Raw genomic sequence first — 26808 nt, forward strand, 5'->3', positions numbered from 1 at the left:
TTTTCTCATTTCCTTCCTTTGCTTAGCTGCCAAAAGTCTTCTCCAAAACCCTTTAGTAAAATCTTGTATACCTAATCCCTTACCGGTGACTTATCGGCGTAAGAACAAGGTTGTAAGGAGCTTGGGATGATGAGTTACGTGCCTGACGGGTGTCTTACGGTCGTAAGTTTTGCCTGTAAGGTCTTTTGTCGTATTATTATGGTCCAGTTTATGGCCATAAAGTGCTGAGATTAAGGTAATGAGAGGAGGAGAAAAAGCTCAATGGTAACAGTTTTTTTATTTGCATTCACTCCCAAAATAAGAAGGATATCATTAGTTATTACAAAGTTATTGAAAGGGCATTTTCGTCCATAAAATTATCAACCTTTCTCAACCCTCCAATTTGGAGGGTTGAGAAATGGGGTGTTTTCAATCCCCCTCCCCAATTTACCTCTAAAACCCTTACCTCCTCCCCCAACCCTTCTCCCTAAGCAAGGGTTAAAAGAACCCTTACCTCTAAAACCCTCCAAAACCTCTCTCAACCCTTCTCCCCAAGCAAAGCCTAAGGTTATTTGGATGAGCCTTAAGGCCATAAGTGATGGCCGTAAGAGGACCATAAGGCATTCTATTTGGTCATTTCTCTTGGTCTTGATGTCGAGGGAGCTTTTTCTTCCATGTTTAGCTCCCTCCTACTCATTATGCATTGATAGAGACATAAGTGTGCATGCAGATCGTATAATAAAGTGCTCAAAAAGTGTGGTATCAATCCACATGGAAGATTGAGAGTACTGGTATTAGTTATAATCCCGAAAACTAGCCTAAACAAAGGTTGTGATGTGTGTGAGCAAACTAAGAAACAAGAGAAAAGAAAACAAGAATATGGAAATAAAAGCAGTCGAGGAACAAGGAGGAAAGGGATGCCCGGGTATAGTATCCCTCTAGGGTTTGTTAAGTTCATAACAAAGGTTGCATAAGTATGTAATTCAATTAGAACCAAGAGAAATCCTAAAATATACTAAACCCCTCTTGCAAGGGTGATCGGTAACTGATTTAGTACAGTGCTAATACAGATACCCCACAATCGCATTGCTCTCTATAAAATCTTATTGTGAACTAACAACAATTTCTGAAATGGATAATCCTTCTTGCGAAGAGATTATCCTTAATCCCATCCAAAATAGAAATGCAATTTCTGCTAAAATCTATTCTCTATGATTGCAAAGAGCATGAAAATCACTTGTTAATTATTTTACTCGATTGGAAAATGTCGGTCTTTGCCCTAATGATTGTCATTGTCGCTAGGGATGGCAATTTGTACCCTACCCGATGGGTATACCCGTACCTGTACTCGGTCAAAGAGGGTATTACCCTCTTTGACCTGGTACATGTATGGGTAAGGGTATCACTCGTTATTTTTTGAGTGGGTACGGGTCGGGTAAGGGTAAGCCCCTACCCTACCTGTACCCTTACCCGTACCTTTACCCGTTGAAGAAGGTATGGGTTTTACCCGTACCGTATCCTTGCCCTCATATATATATATATATATATATATAATTTTTTATTAAGCTAAATATTTACCGACAATTAACCCAAGGTACATTTTCATTGTGATTAATTTGAAAATAATACTTTAAATTTTCTCTTAATATATTATTTTGAATTTTATTTAATATAGCATAATATATTTTTGGATATAAATATTAATAATCACAATTAAATTAAAAAAAATTAAACATTATAAAACAAATATAAAAAAATAATGTTATAATAATTTATTGTATAAATTATAAAAACATCCTAAAACTAAGATACTGATAAAAAATCAATTGGTTATGATAAAATATTTTTTCAAATATTTTATTTAATATTTACTATTTATATTTTATATAATCTCACTAGACATTGATAATATTTGAAATTATATACAATATAAATATAAATATATGAAAAAATTTAAAAGAAAAATCAAGATAGTTAAATATAAACAAAAAAAGGTAGAGTTACCATTGAGTCCTAAATAGATGCCAATGAAAATCAACAAACTTGTTATTTTGTATAAATTAATTTGTTACGTATAACTTTTATGTGATTATAAAATTTAAGATAAACAAATAAATATCAACTTGTAATTTTGAATTTATGGGCATGTGTTTAAATATTATTATTATTATTATTATTTATATTTAAATTTAATTCGATACCTTGAACAATGGGTAAGTGGGTAGCCTGTGGGTATATTTCCGTACCCTGCGGGTAAGGGTAAGGGTATGATTTTTTGTACCCTGGAGGGTACGGGTAAGGGTATGGGCAGGGGCGGCTCAATGCTTATAAAGGCCTAAAGCCCAAGCATAAAATTGACCCTAATTAGTTAATAAAAAAATTATTAAAAAAATATTGAAGCTACATTTTTTTGAAATAGATTTGTTTGTTGGGAGAAGAAGAGAATTAATTATGTATTGAAGCTACATTTTGTTTTGGAAATAGATTTGTTTGTTGGGAAAAAAAAACATAATTAATTATACATTAATATAAAAAAATTAAGAACTTAATTTATTAGATTTTTTATTTTAAAAAGCCAGTTAATGGAAGATTTGAAATTGGTGCAATATTAATAAAAAGGTTTAAATATTAATTAATTATACAACAAATAATTATTATGATTTCAAGGATAAGATTTTAAAAATTTTAAAAATTTAAAGTTAATAATAAGGTCATAAATTAAATTTTGAAGTTATTATTTACCCAATACATAGTTATTATTATAACCATAGTGATAAGATTTTAAAAACTATATTGATTTAAACTTAAATGATATCCCCAATTTTCGGGGGCCTAAAGCGGTTGCTTGATTGGCTTTATCCTTGAGCCACCCCTAGGTACGTGTATGAGATAGGGGTTACGGGTACAGGTAAGGGTTTTGGTATACCCTACCCATACCCTACCCGTTGTCATCCCGTAATTTTTCGCCATCTATTTTGGTTGATGTGGCATCTACTTACATCGAGGTGACCATGTTTAATATAAAAAACCAATGAATGGCTTAAAATATTAGTAAAGGTTTCCACTTCATTTTTAGATCATGCTGATGTGGCATCCATTAACACCAACATGGAAATCATTTACCAATATTTTAAGCCATTTAATGATTTCTTTTATATCAAACATGGCTACGTCAGTGTTAGTGAATGCCATATCAGCGAAAATGGATGGCGACAATAACAATCGTTAGGGTAAGGACTGGCATTTCCTAATCAAGGAAAATAAAGGGATCAAGTGGGTGCATTTCATAATAGAGGGACTAAAATGATGACTTGATGATGCATCGGTATACTTGAAACCTGTTAATTCGCCTTCGAATACTCGGTAACAAGTTGTCCAAATCCTGTTGATCAAAGATATTCAGGAATCGGGAAGAGTAAAATCTTATTACCCAAGAAAAATGATTATCACAAAACTGATTTTCTCTTGCCCATAGGCTTACATTAAATAGGAGAAAATAACACTAAGAAAGGAGATAATTCTACCAAAAATAGTAAATTCTCAAATATCAGCAATAAATAAAAAATCTATCAAAATAAAGACTATTGCCACAAACGGCTCACAAATCAGAGATTTCTATCCTAAGATATAACGAAATCAATTATTACTAAAAAACGGCAAAATTAGTGTTTTCGAGGCCTAAACGATGGAATTTGGCCAAATTTTGATATAACACACAAGCAAAGCTAGTGACTTGTGTTCGATGACCCGTTTTCCTTCAAGTGAGACCCTTAAAAACCAAAACTCCACCGCTTGAAAAATTACCATAATACCCTTGTTAGGCGATATTCCTTTTGTCCAGAAAGACACAGGCTTGCTCCTCAATACGCCCCTCATCATTCTTCCTAGGTTGAATAGAATTCACCCTCGAATTCGCCCTTGATTTGGAAGGCCCACACCAATCTGATGTTGAACATCACTTAATGGTGGTAGCTTATCAGGTAGTTCTTCAGGGCATACATCTTTGAATTCAACTACAATTGGCTTCACAAACTTTGGGATTGTCTCTTTTAGTTGCACAACTACGTGCATCAATCACAAACTTGCATACTTTCCCAAGGATAGTATAGGTGGACTGTAAGATGTTAGATCGCCGCCAATCGTCTTCAGTAGCCTTGGGTATCAAGCAGGATCTTCGTACTGCCCAGGCAGCACCAACGTCACCCTCGAAGACCTCCTCATTAAGGTCACCTTCGTCAAACATCGGTGGGCCTACATCGATTGTGTCTTCTTCCTCCTCATGAAGGTCATCTTTGTCAAATACAGGTGGAATAATGTCTCCTGTATCCTCTTTTTCCTTGGCAAGCATAATTCTCTTGCCTTCCTTCCTGCAATCTACTTGGTGATGCCCCTTTTCTCCACAACTGAAACATTGAATGGTACTATTATTTCCCTGTTCATGCTAGTTCCCGTGGAACGGTCAACAGTAACTCCCCCTCGGAAATCTTCTGTTTGTAGTCTCCCATAGAATTCTTGAATATCGACCCGTATACCAGATTCCCAACGCCTATCTTCATCGCGGTAGTGTCGATTGTGTTGGACCTGTGATTGAAGAAGAGTTGAAGGAAATAGTAAGCAACAGAGCATGGTTTGAGGTGTCATGTTTTTGGTATTTATCAGTGAATGTTATGTTTTGTTAAATATCTACAGAATGGTTTGTTTTATATTCTGTGAGTGTGTTTATTTTAAGAGTGTAAATGTAAGTTATATAAGTTGGATGTAAGGAGGAAAAGTTGATGAAAAACACAGACTTGAAATGGAGGGCTGAGATGAAGCCATCTGATCAAATGTATTAAGCTCGAGGCAGGAATCCAAGTGAAGCTGCTAGTTTTGTTTTAAGCTTGACACGTTGTGTTGTTGACTTAGCAATTATGTTTTTTTAATGCTTCTAAACTGATGTATATTAAAAGAGAGGATGAACTATGTCAGATAGTGAAAAAAGGGGTTTCTCATCTTTTTCCTCTTGTTTTTAATTTTATTTTCAATCTGATTTTCTGGTCGTATGTTGTTTGATTACTCTCAGATATTCAACAGTGGTATCAGAGCTATGGTTTATGTCAATTGAAGGGTGAACTGCAGTTTTTGGTGGCTGTGTCTTGTGTTTGATGTTTTGTGGAGTTATTGAAGATTATAGAAGTTGTGAAGCTAAATTTGTGTTGTTATAGTTGTCAGTTGTTGTGAGAAACAGAGGAAGTTGAAAGAAAGTTAGTTTGGACTGTAGTTTGACAGTAGTGAAGTGAAGTTTGGTAAAAGGGCTAAAGATGGCATCAACAACCCCTCCAGAGATGAAGACGACATCAACTCCTCCAGATATGAAGGTGGCATTGGCTTCTCCACCAACACCAGATATCTCTCATGCTTTATTGCCAGTTTTTAAAGGTGAGGGATATGAGCATTGGAACTACAGGATGAGGACTTTCTTTAGGTCCCAAAGATTGTGGAAAATTGTGGAGAATGGGATTATTAAGGAGAATCCAACAGAAAAGGAGACAGAAGATGATGTAAAGGCGTTGTTCTTGTTGCAGCAAGCTGTTGATGAGACCATTCTTCATCGAATTGTAAGATTTGACACAACAAAAGAAGCATGGGACCATATTAAGAATGAGAATCAAGGAACATCAAGGATGGTGTCAGTGAGGCAACAGACTTTAAGGTAAAGCTTTGATTTGTTACAAATGAAAGAAGGAGAGACAATACAACTGTACTTTACAAGAGTGTTAGCAGTTGTAAACCAAATCAGAGGTATGGGAACTTAATTAAAGGATGCAGAGGTAGTTTTGAAAGTAATGATGAGTTTATCTTCAAGGTTTGTCCATGCTGTTACAGCAATTGAAGAAGCTAGGGATATGTCTACTGTATCTCTAGATGAGTTAAGTGGATCTTTGCAAGCACATGAAGCTAGATTCAATCAATTTTCTGAGAAGTATGATGATAAAGCTTTTGTGATGAGAGGTGATACTAGTGGTGGTAGAAAACTTTTATGAGAGGAAGAGGACGAACTTATAGAGGCAGAGAAAGAGGTAGTGAAGGTTCAAGGGGTGCTGGTTATATTACTCAGAGTTCAGGAGATCAAAGACAAAGTCAAAGACAGCAGGGTACTGGTGATTGGAATTCATGGCAGCAAGGCAGAGGGAGTCAAAGATCCTTTGGCAGGTTTAGTAGAGGACAAAGACAATTCGGTGGTCAAAGATATTCTAGAGGAGGCTTGCAGAATATTCAATGTTATAATTGTAAAAGGTATGGTCACACTCAGTCTCATTGTTGGTCTCAAAACAAGAATTTTGATGAAGGGTCAAGTTCTTCAGGAAATCAACAGCCAAATGATTATGGTAATTTGTTTCTTGTGCATGAAGGAGAAACAGTTCAAGATTCCTCCATATGGATCTTAGATAGTGGATGTTCTAGCCATATGACAGGAGATAAATCTTTATTTCATCAGTTAAATGACACTGAAAGTCATAGTGTTCAACTAGAAGATGATAAAGAGGTTAAAGCTTTGGGAATTGGCTTAGTGGCAGTGACTCTAGGAGGGAATGTAAAATTGATACATGGAGTGAAGTATGTACCTACACTAGCACACAATTTATTGAGTGTGGGTCAGTTAAATGATAGAGGTTATGATGTGGTATTTAAGAAACATGGCTGCAGTATTTATCATTCAGAAATTGGTAGACGTGTGTTGGTTGTGCCAAAGAATAAAAATAATTTGTTTCCTTTGAAATTTGCTAGAATTGGGCAAGTAAATGTAGTCTTTGATGTCAAGAAAGATGATGAGGCACTTTTATGGCATCAAAGGTATGGGCATCTGAATTATCCAGGGTTGCAATTTTTATTTCAGAATCAGTTAGTTTCTGGCTTGCCTGAGGTGAAGAGAGGACATCATTGTGAAGATTGTGTGTATGGAAAAGCAACAAGAATACCGTTTCAGTCTGGCAGATCATGGAGAGCAAGAACAAAATTACATCTAGTGCATGCAGATGTATGTGGACCTATGCAAACTGATTCTATTGGTGGTAGCAGGTATTTTCTACTTTTTATTGATGATTTTACAAGAATGTGCTGGGTATATGTTCTTACGTTTAAGCATGAAGTCTTCCAATGTTTTCAGAAATTTGTAGCTTTTGTAGAAAGGCAATCTGGGCATGAATTAAAGATCCTAAGGACAGATAGGGGAGGAGAATTTCTGTCTAAGGATTTTAATGAGTTTTGTGAGCAAAAGGGCATTAAACATGAATTAACTGCTCCATATTCTCCTCAGCAAAATGGCGTTGCTGAGAGGAAGAACAGAACCTTAATTGATAAAGCTAGAAGTATGTTACATGCAAGCAAATTGCCAAATCAGTTCTGGGCCTTGGCAATTTTAACTGCAGTGTATGTGTCTAATTTGTCTCCTACTCATGCTGTTTTCAAGAAGACACCACATGAGGCTTGGTTTGATGTAAAGCCAAGAGTTTCACATCTAAAAGTTTTTGGTTGTGTGGCGTTTACTCATATTCCTATTCAGAATTTAAAAAAATTGGATGATGGAGCAGTGAAGGGTATATTTATTGGTTATAGTACTGATGCAAAGGCCTACAGAGTCTATATACCTGCTACTGGAAAGGTTATCATTAGTAGGGATGTGAAATTTGTCGAGACTGAAGTTTGGCAATGGATAGAGATGCAAAATTAGATAAAAAGAATTGTTATACAAGAGGTGAAAGCTGATACTACATAGTCTGCAGGAAATTCCAGCAGTGGTGATGTTAATATAAGACAAAGTGAAGGTCAAGGAAGTAGCAGCCCTTCTCCTCAAAGATAGTTTGAACAGTCAGCAAGTGATGCCAGTATTGATGCATCACCAATACAAAGGGTCAGAACCTTAACTGAATTGTATGAAAGTTGTTCTTTTGCACTGACAATAACTGATCCAGAAAGTTTTGATGAGGCTCAACAATATGATGACTGGAGGACTGCAATGGTAGAGGAAATAGATGCAATTAATAGAAACAAAACTTGGGAAATTGAAGGAGTTACCTCCAGGAAAGAAATTAATTGGTGTAAAATGGGTCTATAGAACAAAATATAAACCAAATGGTGAGGTTTCTAAATATAAGGCAAGGCTGGTGGCTAAAGGTTATTCCCAAGAGTATGGAGTGGATTATGAGGAGATTTTTGCTCCGGTTGCTAGAATGGAAACTGTGAGATTGATGTTTGCTATAGCTGCACAGAAACAGTGGCTTGTGTGTCAATCTGGATATAAAATCTGCATTCTTGAATGGAGATATCAAAGAGGAGGTTTATGTTGCTCAACCACAGGGTTTTGAAATAGTTGGGAAGGAACACTTGGTGTACAACTTATACAAGGCTTTATATGGTTTAAAGCAAGCTCCTAGAGCTTGGTATGGAAAGCTGGATGGTTATCTACAAGCTCAAGGTTTTGAAAAGAGTAATACAGAACATACTTTGTATAGAAAACTCAATCAAGAGGGAGATGTTCTGCTGGTTTGTGTTTATGTGGATGATGTGATTTACATGAGTTCTTCTGTGTTCTTAATGACAGATTTCAGAGACAGAATGAAAAATGCTTTTGAAATGAGTGATTTGGGCTGTGTGTCATATTTTTTGGATTTGGAAGTGAAGCAGTGTGATTATGGAATTCATCTATCACAATAGAAATATGTTAAAGATCTATTGAAGGAACAATATGCTGCAGTGTAAAGCTGTGAGTGTTCCTCTAATGTCTTGTGCAAAACAACAAGTGTATCAGGTTGCTGATGAAGTAGATGTATCAAAATACAGAAGGTTAATTGGCAAGTTGATGTATGTTACTCACTCAAGGCCTGATATTGCATTTTCAGTTAGTTTGTTGTCGAGGTTCATGCACAAGCCTAATAAAATTCATCAAGGAGCTGCAAAGCATGTGTTAAGATATTTAGCAGGTACACAAAATTATGGAATTCTGTATCACAAGGAATGTGAGGATATTTTGCAGGGTTTTTCTGATAGTGATTGGGGAACAAATTCAGAAGATAGGAAGAGTACAACTGGTGTTGTTTTTAATTTTGGTTCAGGAGTGATTACTTGGATGTCAAAAAAACATGAAATTGTTGCTCTTTCTTCAACAGAGGCGGAATATATTGCTCTATGTGCTGCAGGTTGTCAGGGAATTTGGTTGAAACAAGTCCTTGTGGATTGTGGAATTAAACATGAGAAACCAATTACTATCAAATGTGATAACAAAGCTTGTATTGCTATTGCAAAAAATCCGGTGCATCATGGTAGAACAAAACATATCGATATCAAATATCACTTTATTAGAGACTTGGTGTCAAAGGATGTAGTAAGATTGGAGTATTGTGCATCAGCTGATCAATTAGCAGATATTATGACAAAGTCTAAGGATCTGCAGAAATTTGTGAAATTCAGAAAACAAATGGGAGTTTGTACTCTTCAATCAAGGGGGAGTTTGTTGGACCTGTAATTGAAAAAGAGTTGAAGGAAATAGTAAGCAACAGAGCATGGTTTGAGGTGTCATGTTTTTGGTATTTATCAGTGAATGTTATGTTCTGTTAAATATCTACAGAATGGTTTGTTTTATATTCTGTGAGTGTGTTTGTTTTAAGAGTGTAAATGTAAGTTATATAAGTTGGATGTGAGGAGGGAAAGTTGATGAAAAACACAGACTTGAAATGGAGGGCTGAGATGAAGCCATCTGATCAAATGTATTAAGCTCGAGGCAGGAATCCAAGTGAAGCTGCTAGTTTTGTTTTAAGCTTGACACGTTGTGTTGTTGACTTAGCAATTATGTTTTTTTAATGCTTCTAAACTGATGTATATTAAAAGAGAGAATGAACTATGTCAGATAGTGAAAAAAGGGGTTTCTCATCTTTTTCCTCTTGTTTTTAATTTTATTTTCAATCTGATTTTCTGGTCGTATGTTGTTTGATTACTCTCAGATATTCAACAGATTGTCACCCCCACGATCTTGCCCTCCTCATACCCTGCCAGGGCAATGCCAGCAAAGTAGCCATTATCTTCCTCAGTGGTGCCTTCGCTTTCACTTTTGGAGACACGCCCATGATTGATGTTACCCATCATTTGGGTAATCCGTTCAGTCAGTTCCTCCATCATCCGCTCCATCCGACGGTCTAAGAGGCGGCCAACTCGCTGCCCAAATCTAGCATCATCCTCACGATCGTAGATCTCCTCCATCTTTTGCGTAAGGCAACCCGCACTTCGTCCTCGTGGTGGCATGATCGATTTGGCTTTGATACCAAACTGATACAACGGTATACTTGAAACCCGTTGATTCGCCTTCGAATACCCGGTAACAAGTTATCCAAATCATGTTGATCAAAGATATCCAGGAATTGGGAAGAGTAAAATCTTATTACTCAAGAAAAATGATTATCACAAAACTGATTTTTTTTCTTACCCATAGGCTTACATTAAATAGGTGAAAATAGCACTAAGAAAGGAGATAATTCAAAAATTTACCAAAAATAGTAAATTCTCAAATATCAGCAAGAAATAAAAAATCTATCAAAATAAAGACTATTGCCACAAACAGCTCACAAATCAGAGATTTCTATCCTAAGATATAACGAAATCAATTATTACTAAAAAAGGGCAAAATTAGGGTTTTTGAGGCCTAAACGATGGAATTTGGCCAAATTTTGATATAACTCACAAGCAAAGCTAGTGAATTGTGTTCGTTGACCCGTTTTCTTTCAAGTGAGACCCTTAAAAACCAAAACTCCACCGCTTGAAAAATTACCAGAATACCCTTGTTAGGCCATATCCCTTTTGTCCAGAAAGACACAGGCTTGCTCCTCAATACACCCCTCATCACTTGACAATAATACGGGGACTATTTTGAGGATTATTCCAATCTAATTGCATGTTTGTATTGCTTGATTACTATTGTCGTGAATGCCTTCGTTATCATATTTGATGTGCTTTGTGATGAGTAAAAATACCCACATAGTATAGATATACCGCGATTAGAGAGGATTGTGAGTAAGCCTTGGAATGGGGTAGTTTGGAGAACTCTTCTCCCTCAATCCTCCCAAGTGGGTTAAAAAATTCTTCACGCATTGTTAGCAATCATGTGCAATAGATTCTAGAAGAAATCACATCTCTATTCTGTATTTAGATTAGAAGTAATCTCTTTGCAAGAAGAGTTACCTATTTAAGAAATTCTTGTTAACTTACATTGAGAATTCACAGAGTGTAAAATGATTGTGTGGTAACTATATTGGCACTATACCGATTCAATTACTATTTACCATTGTAAGAGGGGTTTAGTATAATTTAGGAAATCTCTCGGTTTAAATAGGATTGCATGATTAGACAACCTTTATCCTGAACTTAACAAAACCCTAGAGGGATGCTATGCCCGGACATTACTTCCTCTCCTGATTTCTCTAATCCTTTATTTCATATTTGTTGCTTTTGTTTTTGAGTTCTTTTGCACAACATCACAACTTTGATTAGGCTAATTTTCAGGATTAGAGTTAGTTCTAGTAATCTCAATTTTCCTTGTGGATCAATACTCTACTTTTACGAACACTTTACTACTTGATCGACGCGTACGCTTACATCCCTATCATCCCTCTTGCTTTCTTCCCTCAGACAAGATATGTAATGGAAATCCACCAACAAATAACTGCCCAAAGGGCAGCCAAAGAGTAGAGAAGAAGATCCCAATAAAACCCTAGTTTCTGGGCTTCTATAACTCAGAAATCAGGGGTTCTTATAGCCGTAAGAGGTCCTTATGACCAGATGCTTACAGCCATAATAGTGCTCATAAGCTTCTCGGGTTTGGTGTTATGCCTGTAACAATGCCTATAAAAATGCTTGTAATAGTGATTTACTACAGTATCATAAATAGTACATTACACAACAATAACCGCCCATAATGGAACCTATAAGTCACTCTAAAAACTCTGTGTTTCTTCCAAAATTAGCTCAAATCACCTCAAACTTGTTCCTCTTGATCTATATGTCTTCATTCTAGCTTGAATATGAAATAGAAGCGAATTAAGCACCAAATTGATCAATCATATATTTAACAATTACATGCAACGTACTATAATAATAATATTAATAATTAAATACATTCATTCAAGCACTTATCATGCATTGCCGTGACTTGCAATAAATTTTTACACCATGTTAACTATCTTCTTCTAAATGAATGCTACAATCCATGCCAATTAATCATATAAAATCATATAAAAATATGCTATGCCCTTATCAGTGGACTAAAAAAGAAAAGTCAGAAAATGAATTTTTGTAGAAGCATATATTCCCAATAGATTGCACCGACTTGAATCTTTTGGTGCATCTCTTGAGTATAAGTGTGTCTATAATCATATACAAAGTGAGTTTCATTATCTTTTCTCTTCTGGTGAGTTTTTCTTGTTATTGTGAGTTCTATCAAGAAAGACTATATATATATATATATATATATATATATGTATGCTTCGATCCAACCATGCATTGATAGTGTATGATGCTGTTCTTTTCTTATGTCAACGTGACTATGAAATTCATTTGGATGGCCAAGCAACATTGTTAACACAAATTAAATAAAGCATTTAAACATGTTTTTGCTTGTTAATTACTTAGCTACCACATATGATATCAAATGATTTAAAAAACAACCATGTTTATATGATTTGCATTTTAAATGTTAAAGTACCTAAAACATCACTTTATATTCAGTCAAATATCTATACAAGATTTATATAAATGATAAGTGAGATTGAACTCATTAAGATTGAAAATACCTCATCCTCTATACTATTAATTATGGTATAAAAAAACAGTGCAAAAATGTATGTGTGACCTTGCTATAGGCACGGTTATTTTTCGGTGCCAAATACGATGCCAAAGTCAGTTTGGCAAGATTTTTAAACTCATTTCCATGCTAATTCTACCTTGCCGATTTAGGATTTTTCTTGTAGTGTAGAATTAATGAGTTTACATTTCTTTGCATTAGAATTAGTGTTCCTTTTTAAAAATCCCTATGATAACTTTGAAGTTGATCAATAATCTATAAGGGGAGTCTATATATTTATATGTATAGTCCTAATGCCTAAAAAGACGAAGTTAACAACGATAATTCTACTTCTTATATCTAGGAGAGAAGTAAAATTTCTAAGAGGCAAAAGGGTCGCAGAATGTTTTACACAAGTTGGATTGTTTGGTCTTCTCTAAGTGCCTCATAGCTAGAGAATGAGCATTGCTAAGGTAAGTAAAAAGGAGTTTTCCAATTAAATAATTGAGCATTAATGAATAAAAGGATTCAATTCTCTCTATAATAAGACAAATGAGGAGCATTGACACTATTAGCAAACTTGATTTTAAGGCCACAGAAACTATATAAAGAAAAAGTTATGAAGGAACCTAAACTTTTTATGGTGAGAGGAGAATCTTGTGCAAATGATTTGAAGATCAACAAGAATAAATAGAAATAAGGATATTCTTAATAAATTTAACAGGTCCAATAGTCACCAAAATCTATTTACTGATCAAGTACTTTCAAGAATAAGTTCCAATTAGCTAGATCAAAAATTCTTTCAAAATCTATTATGATCAGGGTACTATCTATTAATTGATTCTTGAGTTGAAAGATTGTCCTTGACAAAATCCATTTTTGAGATATCAACCTTTATTTTCAATTTTTGAGTAGCACTTAAAAGATAACAAATTTTAAAGTAAATCCAAAGAAAAGGCAAGCAATTCTTAGTACTATTGAAATAAGTAGAACATCCTTATGATAAAGTTTAAGTTGGTTAAGAATCTATTTTTGGAATTTGCATTTAGTGAGTGGGAGTGATGAAAAACCTATGTTGACAATAATGATTCTACCTACTATAGAAAAGAAGCAAATTTTCCAAGTGATAAAGGAATTATATATATATTTTTTTTATTATACAAGATCAGGGACGGAACCAGGACTCAATGATAGGAGGGGTTGAAGCCTAAAAGCAAACCATAAAAAAATAAAAAAATAATCCAACAAAATAATTATTTTAAACGAAAAATAATATGCTAACATAAAAAAAATTAAATACATATATTAAAATAACATAAAGGATAATTTAAAATTGTGTTTTTAATAGCAAATATAAGATATTTTCAATAACTCAATTAATAAGAATACATATCAAGTTTGTATTTTTTTTTTTTTTAAATATGGTAAAATCTATCCCTATCACTATATATATATATATATATATATATATATATATATATATATATATATATATATACGATTTTTTAAACCTTTTTTTAAATTACTAAAATTTTTATATAAATTTTATTTAAAATTTGAAATCATAATAGTTTTTAAAATAAAAAAATGGGATGTAAAAACTAACAGTGGGTCAAAATCCCAAATCTTACAAAGAAGCCCACTAACCACTCAAGCACAAGGCTACTCCTTGCTTTTAGGTGCCCAAATATTTTATTTTATATTAATTTAAATATAGAAAAATCGAAAACAATAAACCTTATGTGGCATGAAAGATAGTTTCCCCGGCGCCTAGGGGGGCTTCAGCCCCTGCTAGCCCCCCTTGGTTTCGCCCCTGCACAAGATAATTTAGTTTCCTGTAAAGTTTCATATAACCTAAGGCAATAATGCCAAGGTAAGTAAAAGGGAGTTTTCCTAATTAGATAATTTAGAGGATGTTTGGTTGATAGTAAGTAAGTGTAAGTAGAAGTGAAGTAACTATTTTTACATGTGAACGTTACTTTTTGGTGTTTGGTTTGAGGTAAAAGTACATTGCACATGTAATACTAGTTACTTCTCACCCCTCATTTTCCATTGATTCAACTTACAACAAAAATGGCTGAGTTGAAATATTGTAAAATATTTCTCAGCCGGAGCTTATAGTCACCCTACTTTTCATAGACAAAGTTTCTATCACCCAACAATTCTCACCCTAGACAGAGCTTTATCTCTAACCTTCACCTCCTTGGCGGCAACGACGCCAACCAGGCTTCTACCCCCATCTCTGCCTCGTTTGGACCACCCGCAATTGGGATCGCAAGGTCCGCATCTTCTCCCTCTTCTTCTCCAATCTCAAATCCTAATCCCCTCCTATCCAACTCCTCCAAAGCTCTCTGCATCGGTGCTCGCATAGGCCAAGAGGTCACCGCCCTTCACGCTATTGGCATCTCCTCCACCATTTGCATGGATCTCATTCCTAATCCTTCTCTCGTCGTCGCCAGTGATTTCCATTCCCAGCCCTTCCCTGACTCCTCCTTCGATTTCAAATTCTTAAATGTTTTCAACCACACACTCTACCCTGATCACTTTGCTGCCGAGATCGAGCGCACGCTCTGGCCTGGAGTGGTTTGTGTGCTCCATGTGATGATCAAGCACAAGGGCGACAAGTACTCGGCCAACGATCTCTCCGGGATTGATGGGGTTGTGATGATGTTCAAGAGGATGAAGGTTGTTAATGTTTGTGAGGTCGATGGTTTCGGCCTTGATACGGAGATTGTTTTCAAGAAGAAACCCTTATCGGCGCCAGCAACGTTGACAGAGAAGTAGAGAAGGTGTTGATTTTTTTTCCACAAGTGATTCTATTTTGTAACGTAATTTTATGTTACAAAAAAAATATTAATTATTAATTAAATTTAACGCTAATTTTTTAAAAATAAATATTAAATATTTTTATAGTTAATGAATATTGTATTAAGTTAATTAATTATATTGGCTTAAATTAATTTGTATGACAAGTATTAAATAATCAGTAATAAAAATTAATGGAGGTAATCTCACAGTACCATTTAAAAGGTGACCATACCTCTCACACTTGCATCAAACCAAACACATAAAAATGAAATACAATATTTTTACATAAAACCAAACATGATATAAATTGAAATACAACATTTTCACTTACACTATAAGTCCACTTACATGTAATTTGACTTACTGTCAACCAAACAACTCCTTTAGTGTTAATGAATAAAATGATTCACTTATCTTTATATATGCTAAGACAAAATAAAAAAGATTGATGTTGGTAGTAAATTTGACTTTGAGGCCATAGAATCCATAAAAAACGATAGCCATAACAGTCTAAAAGTTTGGGATAAGAGGAATCTTTTGCGCAAGTGAAAATGAGGATAGATTCTTAATTAATTCAATTAATTCAGTGGTCACCAAAGTATATTTACTAATCCAAAACCTTCAAAGAGATGTTCCAATTAACTAGATTGAAAATTTTATCAGAGTCTATTATGATAAAGCCACCATCCATAAAATGATTCTTGAGTTGAAAGATTGTCCTTGCAAGATTTCAACCATATCTTCAATAAATGAACAACATCGATCTTGTCTAGACGTATGCTTTATCACATACATATATAGTTTCACATTGATGTATATATATTATTGTTAATTAGGTAGCATTATATTTGTTTGAAATCTTATCCATCTGACCTAAGCCACCACATATGGTTATCTAACTGATGAGGATGATACACATCATCATATATATACACAATAGACTCACAAATATCTTACTTCTACTTCATATGCATCTTCACTCCTGAAGATCAGAAGGAAAGAATGAGTACAGTATGCAATGACTGTAACATCTTGGCCATTCTTCTCACCAAGATTCTATACAACATTGTATAGTGGCAATCCCCCTCATGGATTTCCATTTCATGTTGACCTGGTCCAAAAAAAATAGTACTACTAGCTTGAATCATATACCAATTAAAGTATATGCATACACAAAGATAGATATAAGCTATGGTTTTCCTCCTTGCCAAGCGGTTGAAGCCCCTCCATTGATGAAAGCTTTAAAGCAAGTGGCTTCAAGAAAGCAAAAAAAAAAAAAAGAACCCTTAATGGTCTCCTCACCTTAGGTTGATCGAGAGTGCTAGCTCATGCTTAGAAGAGGAATTAAATAAGGACCATGCATGGCCGTCAGATTCCTCCAACTTGTGATAAAAAAGGACCACTTTGATTGAGAAAAGTTAGGAACCCACAGACATTAATTGCAAAATGATAAGGATTCTTAAAAATCAGCTGCATGGAATCTGTGACCACTTTGCAGTGTTTGAGGAGAAAAGATCATTTGGCGGCTGATCAATTGCATATATGCAACTTGGTTTGATGGAAACTCTCCTTCTTATATATGGATTCAAACTTGCCACACCTCCAATGATATGCAACATTACTAGTACTTTTTATTCGTTTCCGGGGGTCTTGGAAAGATTCTTAAAGTGTATACCATTTGATATTTCCTCCGTATCCTTTGATTTGACGCCCTTTTTGGCTTTGAAGATTATCATTCCTTGCCACTCATAGCGCCACTAACATCAACAACAGCTCTAACTTCATAGGGTTTATATATATATATATATATTTACTCTCACTGTGAGAGAATGATGATGTTTTCTACTATACATGCATCATTATTAAGTATATATGATCACTATCTTGCTTGCTAGCTGTTAACTTTCCTCCAAGCTATTGTGGTTGTTAATTTCATGGTGCCAGGGTACAAGAGCATCTAAATAATGAGGTCCAGCATCCCATATATGGTTACAAAGATTGAACCTCTCAATGTCAAGTTGATATTGAAGCATTTGATATTTTTCAAGTTGCAACCAAGAGAGCAATTTCCTGTGCATTCATGATCAGGTTTTGGCTGAAATTGTTGCAGCAATAATATAGATACAATTAACACCATGATAGAAATACCACCAACTTTAAAAAAAGAAAAGGTATGGGAAAAAAAGTTTTAGTACTGTAGAGAACAGCCTCACAAAAGTCACTCATTAACAATTGTCCGTTATTATATAAAAACTCTAATGCTAAATAAACTTGCAAGTTTTCATGTAATCTTTGTTTTACGACCGTCTTGTGAAAGAAAAACCTGATTATACTAATACAATACATGATTTTATTAACTTTTTAATAAAAATAAAGAAAATTAAAAGTATTCTCTCACAGCATGAAACAAATACTCCAACTAAAACCATTAATAAAACTAAAAGAAAAAAAAAATGATTACTTAGGAAACGGGAAAAGCGAGAAAGGGTAAGCAGAGATTTTATGTTTGAAAAGAACCACTTGAAGAAGATAGATGAGCAAACCCCTCCACAAACACACACACACCCCCACACACACACACTTACTTATCACTCATTGTCCTCAACAATTCTTGTGGTTCTAAGCCATACAAAGTCACTCTTTATTCCCTCCATTCCCTTTCCTTTAGGGCATTCCCTTCATTCTCCTCCTGTCTATAAATAGAGCACTCCTAGCAACTCCCTCTTCATCCCTACAGCTACAACCACCATTAACAGTTACATATCATCACAAAGCTAGTTTCAAGTTCTTATATAGAAAGAGATGGCTTCAAGGAACGCTAACACATCTTGGACTGTGAAACAGAATAAGATGTTTGAGGAAGCACTGGCTCGATATGACGAGGACACGCCGGACCGTTGGCAGAAGGTTGCCCGTGCTGTCGGGAAGACGGTGGAGGAGGTGAAGAAGCACTATGATATCCTTGTCAGTGATGTTAACAGTATTGATAATGGCAGAGTCCCATACCCTAACTACCGTCGTTAGCAGGCTTATATTATTGTCATCATGACCTCTCAGGTATATATATATATATATACATTTATATTTATTTATGCATATAACTAGTGCTTACTATTAATTAGTTCATTGAGGAATTGAACTCATATGTTGAATGTTTTTCACTCTTTTTGTATATATATGCATTTATATATCTATATAATTAATTCTCATAGCTTGCTTGCATGCCTTGCCACCTTCGTCAATCTGCTTTTCTTATCTTCTCTTCTCTTTCTTGTCACTCTCACTCACTCTCTCACTCAGACACACCCCCACACACAGGCATACTTTAATAAATGTTTATTAAAGTAGCCAACCATAAATGTATATTAGTTATTAAATGGTATATCTCCTTTCTAATTACTGTTTATCAAGATATATAGTAGTTAACCAGTTATATTAATATATAGTTAAATACTCTCTCTCTCTCTCTCTCTCTGTGTGTGTGTATGTGTGTGTCTCTGTATAATATATATATATATATATATATATATATATGAATGTGTGGGACTGAGCGGGACAGAGGTAGGAGACCAGGCATGGAAGTTGTCTGCCTCCCATCTGGACCTAAACCCTGTGTAGACAGAAAGAAGACAGTCTCGGATCAAGTACTACATTCAAGCATCTAGACTGTTACTTTGTTTTGTATGGGAGCAGAGAATACTATGTGGAGCACCAAAGACTCCCCCACATCCCAGAACTCCTTATCCTTGTCCCTTCACACCTAACCCACCAAGCCCACATGAGATCTAATCCTAACACACTATCCATTAATTCATGCTCCCTAGCTCTCCCCATATGCCTTTTTTTATTAAAAAAAAAATAAAAATAAAGCTCATGTTTCTCATATATAACTTCATGCTAATTAGTGTTTTACAATGTCACACTCACACCACTTCATTCATGCGTGTTTTCCTTCTGTCTGACATGAAAGTTGGCCCTTTCTCCCCTCCTTTCATTCTAGAATAATGTTAATTAATGGCCTGCTTTTATTGGTTTTCTTGCAGGGTTACGTACCTAATATGGCTCCATTAAGGCAAAGCTTGAAAGGCTATAACCATGCATGTGCATGCACATGCATGCATGCGTGCGTTTATCTACTACATACAATAGTTACATTAATGTGCTTGATATGTTGTAAGCTTTTGTTCTCTCTCTTCTCTTTTATGTCTAGATGTTTCTCATTCCTTCTCTCTCTTTCGTGTACTTAGTCTAAATGTGTTTAATATATAATATATATTGAAGTTTTATTATATATTTATATTGAAGTGTGATTGATAAGGACTTAAGAAAGGGGAGTTGTGAGTGACTTTGTCTGTTTAGATTACCAAAACAAAAAAAAAGGAAGAAAAAAAAAAGAAAAAGAAAAGAAAAGGGGCAAAAAGAAAAAGAAAAAAACCACTATGAACTTCAGAATCATAAAATCATTCCTAATAGTTGATAAGGAATATCCTAATCTTATGTCTCAATCCTTATAGTGTGATATTTGAGAAAGGAGTGGAAGGCTTTGATTTTCTTCAAAAGATCGGGCTTTTTATATTCTTGATGTTTCAGTTCCTAGCTTGCCAGTTTGACAATATTGCCAAGCTCTCTGTCAGTCTATCGCAGTGGTCCCTGATACCTTGGGATCATAAGTTAACCACAGGATCCAAGTGAAGATCTATTCCAATATTATTATTATTATTTAATTTTTCTGTCGATATATAAAAGTGATTAATTAAGGGTATATGAAAAAAAAATGGTTAAGATAAAAATTTTATTAAATTAAAATTCGAAGGTCATGGTGCTGAAAACTATAACAAAACCCAATGTAACATTTGAATATGTATTTAAAAAGAAAATAAATAAACTGCACACATCGGCTTTTTTTTCAATATTATATTTGAAAATTTTAATTATCAAAATGCGCATGTCTGTAAGTATTTATGAACATGCGCATTTTATTTTTTTAATATTAAATATTTTGTTTTTAAACTACGGCTCCATTAGCTTTTTAAATAAAAAAACAGTTTTACATTAAAACCTTAATTTATACTGTGAAAAAAACATTCCCAATAAGTTCCATTGATGTAGGGACACCAAGACTGCCTATTTGATCAATTTGCTTAGGCACATTTCGGTTATGTAAAAGTTCAGTTCATTTTAGCTCCTCATTCTTTTCTCAGTCTAGATGAGATGAATTCAAAATATGTGTTATTGTCTCCAACCTCGAACACACTGGTGAATTAGCCTGCAAAATGCATATCTCTATCATAAGAAAAATAAACTACAAAAGCACAAGGATAAGAAGGCATAGTTGATGGAAAAAATAAAAGTGCAAAACTTTAAGCTCATCTCGTCCGATGAAAATATAGAATTAGTAGAAGATTATGTATGAAAATAAATAACAGAACATATTCGCAACAATATTCATTTTTGTGTACTCAAAAATATGAACAACGAACCCACTCTCCTAATTGGAGATGATTTGGTGAAAGCCTTCAAGCTGTTGACAAAGGTGTGCTGATCTTCTTGTCAAATCCTTAATTTATTGGGAGGGTGTTTTATGCTAGGGCTCGAGAGGAGGAAGAAGGGGAAATCGGGGGAAATTAATGTTAAAAAAAAACAGAAAAGAAAGGTCGAAGGGCTTAATAGGGTGGGAAGAAAGGGGCAATCTTTCCATGTGTAATTTCCTATAGGAAGATGATATCTTTCTGCCACATTGCATTCCACGTTGGATGAAATCCCTAGGTTGCCCTTGCGAAGTTAGCACAACTTCACAAAGGTGACAATTTTCCCCTTTTGCAAATCTAGGAAACCACATGTCATAGAATAAAAAAAAATTTTGTATCTATTGTACAACCAATTGCGGTAAGAGTTAAGGAATTTTTGTCTTCAATGTAGAAATTAGGATTGATTGAATGTTTATTGATTCAGCGTATACTCGAGACCGTTGATTCACCTTCGAATGCCCGATAACAAGTTGTCAAAACCTTGTTGATCAAAGATATCCAGAAATTGGGAAAAGTAAAATCTTATTACTCAAGAAAATGATTATCACAAAACTGATTTTCTCTTGCACATAGGCTTACATTAAATAGGCGAAAATAACACTAAGAAAGGATATAATTCGAAAATTTACTAAAAATAATAAATTCTCAAATATCATCAAGAAATAAGAGATCTATCGAAATAAAGACAATTGCCACAAACGGTTCACAAATCAAAGATTTCTATCATAAGATATAACGAAATCAATTATTACTAAAAATAGCAAAATTAGGGTTTTCGAGGCCTAAATGATGGAATTTGGCCAAATTTTGGTATGACTCACAAATTTGTGGGACACAAATTGTGACTTTTATTCCTTGACCAGTTTCCCATCAAATAGACCTGGTACAACCATAAAATCCTGTCGCCCACCAAATTACCGAAATGCCCTTGCGTCGTACTTCTCCATGTACGCACATGCCACGTCGTCTATGCGCCCGTCATCATTTATGCGGATTGTAGGATTAGTACTCAATGACTTTACCTTTGAAGATTGAATATGCAAGTGTTGGCATAAAGCTTATAGGAATTGAACGAGATGGTAAGGAGATATATAATTATATATAGATATATGTATATGATGGAAGCCCAATTAATAGGGACGGGATTGGTGTTGTGTTAATTAACAACTTTATGTGGGTTATGCATTCTAAATTTAGCACATTTAGAGGATACATGCAAGGAATTTAATTTAATGTCTCAAATAGTCGAAAGTGAGAATGAATATATATATATATATATATATTATAGGAGAAATTTTATGCGCTATTAGTGGGATGTAAATGCATGATTGATAGGGATGCAAGTGTACGAGCCGATCATGTCATAAAGTGTCCATGAAAGCTGGATGTCGGTCCACAAGGAAGAATAAAATCACTAATACTTACTCTAATTCTGAAAGGTTAACCTAATACAAAAAGTGGTGGTGTGTGTGAACAAAAAAAGAAGCAAAAGTAGGAAATACGGAATAAAGTAGAAGAGAAATCAGGGGGGGAAATGATAGTCGGGCATAGCATCCCTCTAGGATTTGATAAATTGTAGGATAAAGGATGTTTAAGTTTGTAATCCTATTTAAATCGAGAGGTTTCATGAAACAGACTAAACCCTTCTTTCAAGGGTGACGAGTATCTGAATCGGTGCAGAGCTGATATAGTCATCTAGACAATCGCATTAACACTCTATGAAACCTCAATGTGAATCAACGTGGATCTCTTAAGTAGATAATCTCCATTGGAAAGACAGATTACCCCTAATTCGAATACAGAATAGAAATGCGATTTCTTCTAAAATCTATTCCACACAATTACAAGAAGTACGGAGATACTCATTAACTCACTCGGGACAATTAAGGAAGACGGGGTCTCGAAAGTATCATATTTCTAGGCTTACTCACAATTTTCTCTAATCACGGTATGTCCATGCTAGGTGGGTATTTCTACTTATCACGAAGCATATCAAGTATGATAACTAGGGTTTTCATCACAATAACAATCAAGCATTCAAACACAAAATTAGATTTCAAATAGAATGGATTGCAACAAAGAAAACAACTAAAACTCATAAATCTAACAACCAATGTTAAGAGATAAAACCATAGAGTTCAAATATGCCCAAACAGCAAGCAAATTAGCCCTCTATTAATGGAGGGTAATCATCCAAGTTACAAAGACACAAAGAGAATAGAAATAAACATAGAAACCCCCTTCTCAATCGCGCTGGAAGTAGATTGCCGAAAAACAACCAAGAAGCTTCCACAAATGCCGCCAAGGTGATACTTGATGGCTGCGATCTTCCTTCCCTTGGTGATGGATCCAAATCTCCTTCTAAAGTCACCTAATTAGCCATGTAGATCCGTCTCCTTTCTTCCCTATCATCGCCACCAAAAAGGGGTTGAAGATTGAACAAAAAATGCTCTAAAAATTCTCATCAGATCTATTTATACTCGGCTGCTTAGGGCACAAGGATGTGCTAGTAAAGAGTTGGAGAAGATGGGCTGTGAGCCTTACGGGAACACTTACGATCGTAAGTCCTATCCGTAAGGTCTTTTATTTGTGTTACGGTCCAGCTTATAAGTGGTTAGGTATAAATATTTCGGATGTGGGTTTTGCAAGGGATCTTTGAATCTTTTGACGGGTAAGCTTGGGGGAAAAAAGGGGGGTTTCTCTCCAGACCTTTGGAAGCGAATTGTTAGAGAAAATGAGCCTACCTACCTTGGAAGATATAGATTGGAGTCGCTCAAGAAACATCTTGGTGGTATCTTTGGAAGGATTTTGGGAAGATTTTACTGCAATCTCAAGAGGGTAATAGAAAAGGAGTTTTCATGTTTTCAATGATTCTTATTATCTCTTTATGAATTGTACGATTGTTCACCCTTGATGGAGAACTTTGTAGATTTTTGGGCATATATGAACTCTAGAGTTAGATTTATTTGACATTGGTTGTGGATCTTTCATGTTTGATTGTTTTCTAATTGCAATCCTTTATATTTGAAATCAATCACATGTTATTATTGTCTTGAATGCTATTGAGGCAAAACCCCTAGGTTCATATATGATTTGCTTGTGTGATGAGTCAAAAGACCCACCTAGCATAAGCAAGCCGTGATTGGATGGGATTTTTGAGTAAGCCTAGAAATATGGTACTTTAGAGGCAAATTCTCCTCTCGAGGGAATTGGCAAGCAATTCTGTACTCTTTGCAATCATAGAGAGTAAATCTAGAGAGAGATCTCATTTCTACTTTGTATGAGATTAGGGGCAATCACTTCAAGAGAATGGTTTCCCACACTTTGAATTCTTGTTGATTCTTGTTAAGATGTCATAGAGTGCAATGCGATCGTGGGGTTATTTGTATCAGCACTATACTAGATCAATTACTATTCATCTTAAGAAAGGGTATAGTATACTTTAGGATTTTTCTTGGTTTAAATAGAATTGCTAACTTACAACCTTTGTCCCGACTTATAAAGCCCTAGAGGAAGTTTATGCCAAAGCATCTTATTTCCCCTGCTTATTTGACTGTATTTGTGTTTGTATTCATTGAATTCTGTTTTCATTTCTTTATTTGTTTTCACATCTCACATCTTTGAATAGGGTAGTTTCCAGAATTAAGATTAGTGCTGGTAGATTTTATTTTTCTAGTGGGTCAATACCCTGCTCTTTAACACCTTTACTACTTGATCGGCAAGTACACTTATGTTCCCTATCAAGATGTAATAGAGGTGTTCATGGATGACTTCTTTGTTTTTGGAGATTCATTCAATCTGTGCCTCCACAATTTGACAAAGGTCTTGAAGAGATGTTAAGACAAATTTAGTGTTAAATTAGGAAGGCATTGTGCTTGGGCATAAGAAATCTCAACAAGGAATAGAAGTTGACAAAGCTAAGATTGATGCCATTGAGAGGCTTCCACCCCCTTCTTCTATTAAATCAATCTGGAGTTTCTTAGGACATGTTGGGTTCTATCGTCAATTTATAAAGGATTTCTTGAAGATAGTTGGACCTCTTATCAATTTTCTTGAGAAAGACGTGCTTTTTGAATTCAGTACTAAATGCATGTTGGCTGTCAAGACACTAAAGGAAAAGCTAGAAGCACCTAATTAGAGTCTACGTTTTGAGATCATGTGTAATGCTAGCTATCATGTCGTTGGGGCCGTGTTAGGCTGAAGTTGTGGTAGAAACACAAGTGTACATGCCAAATTGCATAATAAAGTGTGCGTAAAAGCAGAGTATCGATTCACAGGGAAGAAAGTGAATATTAGTAATAGCCTTAATTCTGAAAAATATCCTAAATGAGCAAATGATGTGTGTGTAAACAAAAAAGAATAAAAGCAAGAAATATGGGAATAAACATGAGAAAAATCAAGGAAAGAAATGATGCCCAGGTATAGCATCCCTCTAGGGTTATAAACTGCAGAACAAAGGTTGTTTAAGCATGCAATCCTATTTGAACCGAGAGGTTTTCAGAATTATACTAAATCCCAATTTCTCAAGCGATGAGTAACTGAATAGGTGCAGAGCTAATACAAACATCCACACAATCGCTTTAACACTCTATGAAACCTTACGGTAAGGTAATGATAATCTGTTAAGTAGATAATCTCCCCCGTAAAGAGAGATTATCCTTAATCCAAATACAGAGTAGAGATGTGATTTCTCCTAAAATTCACTCCATATAATTCAAAAGAGCACGGAGATTATCACTAACCTACTCATAAGGGTTGTGAAAAACGAAGTCTCCAAAGTACCCTAATTAACCAGAGATGTACTCACTATCCTCTAGAATTTCGACATGTCTATACTAGGTGGAATTTCTTCTTGTTACGTGGCACATGAAACATGATAGCTATGGCTTTCGCCTCGTTATCAACCAAACATTTAAACAAGCAATCAGATTCAAATAGAAATAATTGCAATTAAAAAAAATAATTTAAAGCATTAAAGACCCAACAACCAATGCCAAAAGTATAAACCCTAGAGTTCAACTGTGCCCAAACACCATGAAAATTAAATCCCCATCATTGGAGAACAGCAATCCAATCAAAATGGAATAAAATACATAAAGAGAATAACAAAACTTCCTCAAAGCTCGCAATCTCCTTGGATGAATGAAGTTCTTCGAAGATTCCCCAAAAATCACCGCCGAGATCTCTCCACAAAAAGTTCCCTTGAAGCTTTGAACCTTCTCCCAATCTATCCCTCTTGTTTTCTTTCTTCTCCGACAAGATATAAAATCCAACTAAATCACCATCGACCAAAAGGCGGCCAAAGAGTAAAGAAGAAGCTACCCCAAAAGCCCTAATTTCTGGCTTTTATAACTCAGGATTCAAAGGTTCTTACAGCCGCTACAATAACCCTTACGATCGTAACAGTTGCAGTGCCTGTGAATAGTGATTACTACAGTACCTGTGAATAGGGATTGCTGCAGTAAGGTTCTCGGGTTGGAGCTTACAACCGTAACCAGCCCGTAATAGTACTTGTGAATAGTGATTGCTACAGTAAACATGAATTAGCTCAAATTGCCTAAGTCACTCCCATAATCTCGCCTGTAAGTCACTCTAAAAACTCTATTCTTCTTCCAAAATTAGATCAAATCGTCTTAAACTTATTCCTCTTGATTAATATGTCCTCAATCTAGCTTGAATACAAAATAG

The 26808-nt window shown here is 35.0% G+C and overlaps 1 protein-coding gene and 1 pseudogene across 1 annotated transcript; both read left to right on the forward strand.

Moving 5' to 3' along the window:
* The first annotated feature begins 14857 nt into the window (after window positions 1–14857).
* On the forward strand, window positions 14858–15568 carry LOC120258667 (annotated as a pseudogene).
* A 2741-nt stretch (window positions 15569–18309) lies between these two features.
* LOC120259195 (protein RADIALIS-like 1) lies at window positions 18310–19824 on the forward strand. Its single transcript, XM_039266753.1, has 2 exons — window positions 18310–18649; window positions 19636–19824. Exon 1 carries the CDS (start codon window positions 18395–18397, stop codon window positions 18614–18616), a length of 222 nt encoding a protein of 73 aa, XP_039122687.1. The 5' UTR covers window positions 18310–18394; the 3' UTR covers window positions 18617–18649; window positions 19636–19824.
* Window positions 19825–26808: the final 6984 nt, after the last annotated feature.

The sequence above is a fragment of the Dioscorea cayenensis genome, chromosome 4 (genome assembly GCF_009730915.1).
Source record: "Dioscorea cayenensis subsp. rotundata cultivar TDr96_F1 chromosome 4, TDr96_F1_v2_PseudoChromosome.rev07_lg8_w22 25.fasta, whole genome shotgun sequence".
NCBI lineage: Eukaryota > Viridiplantae > Streptophyta > Magnoliopsida > Dioscoreales > Dioscoreaceae > Dioscorea > Dioscorea cayenensis.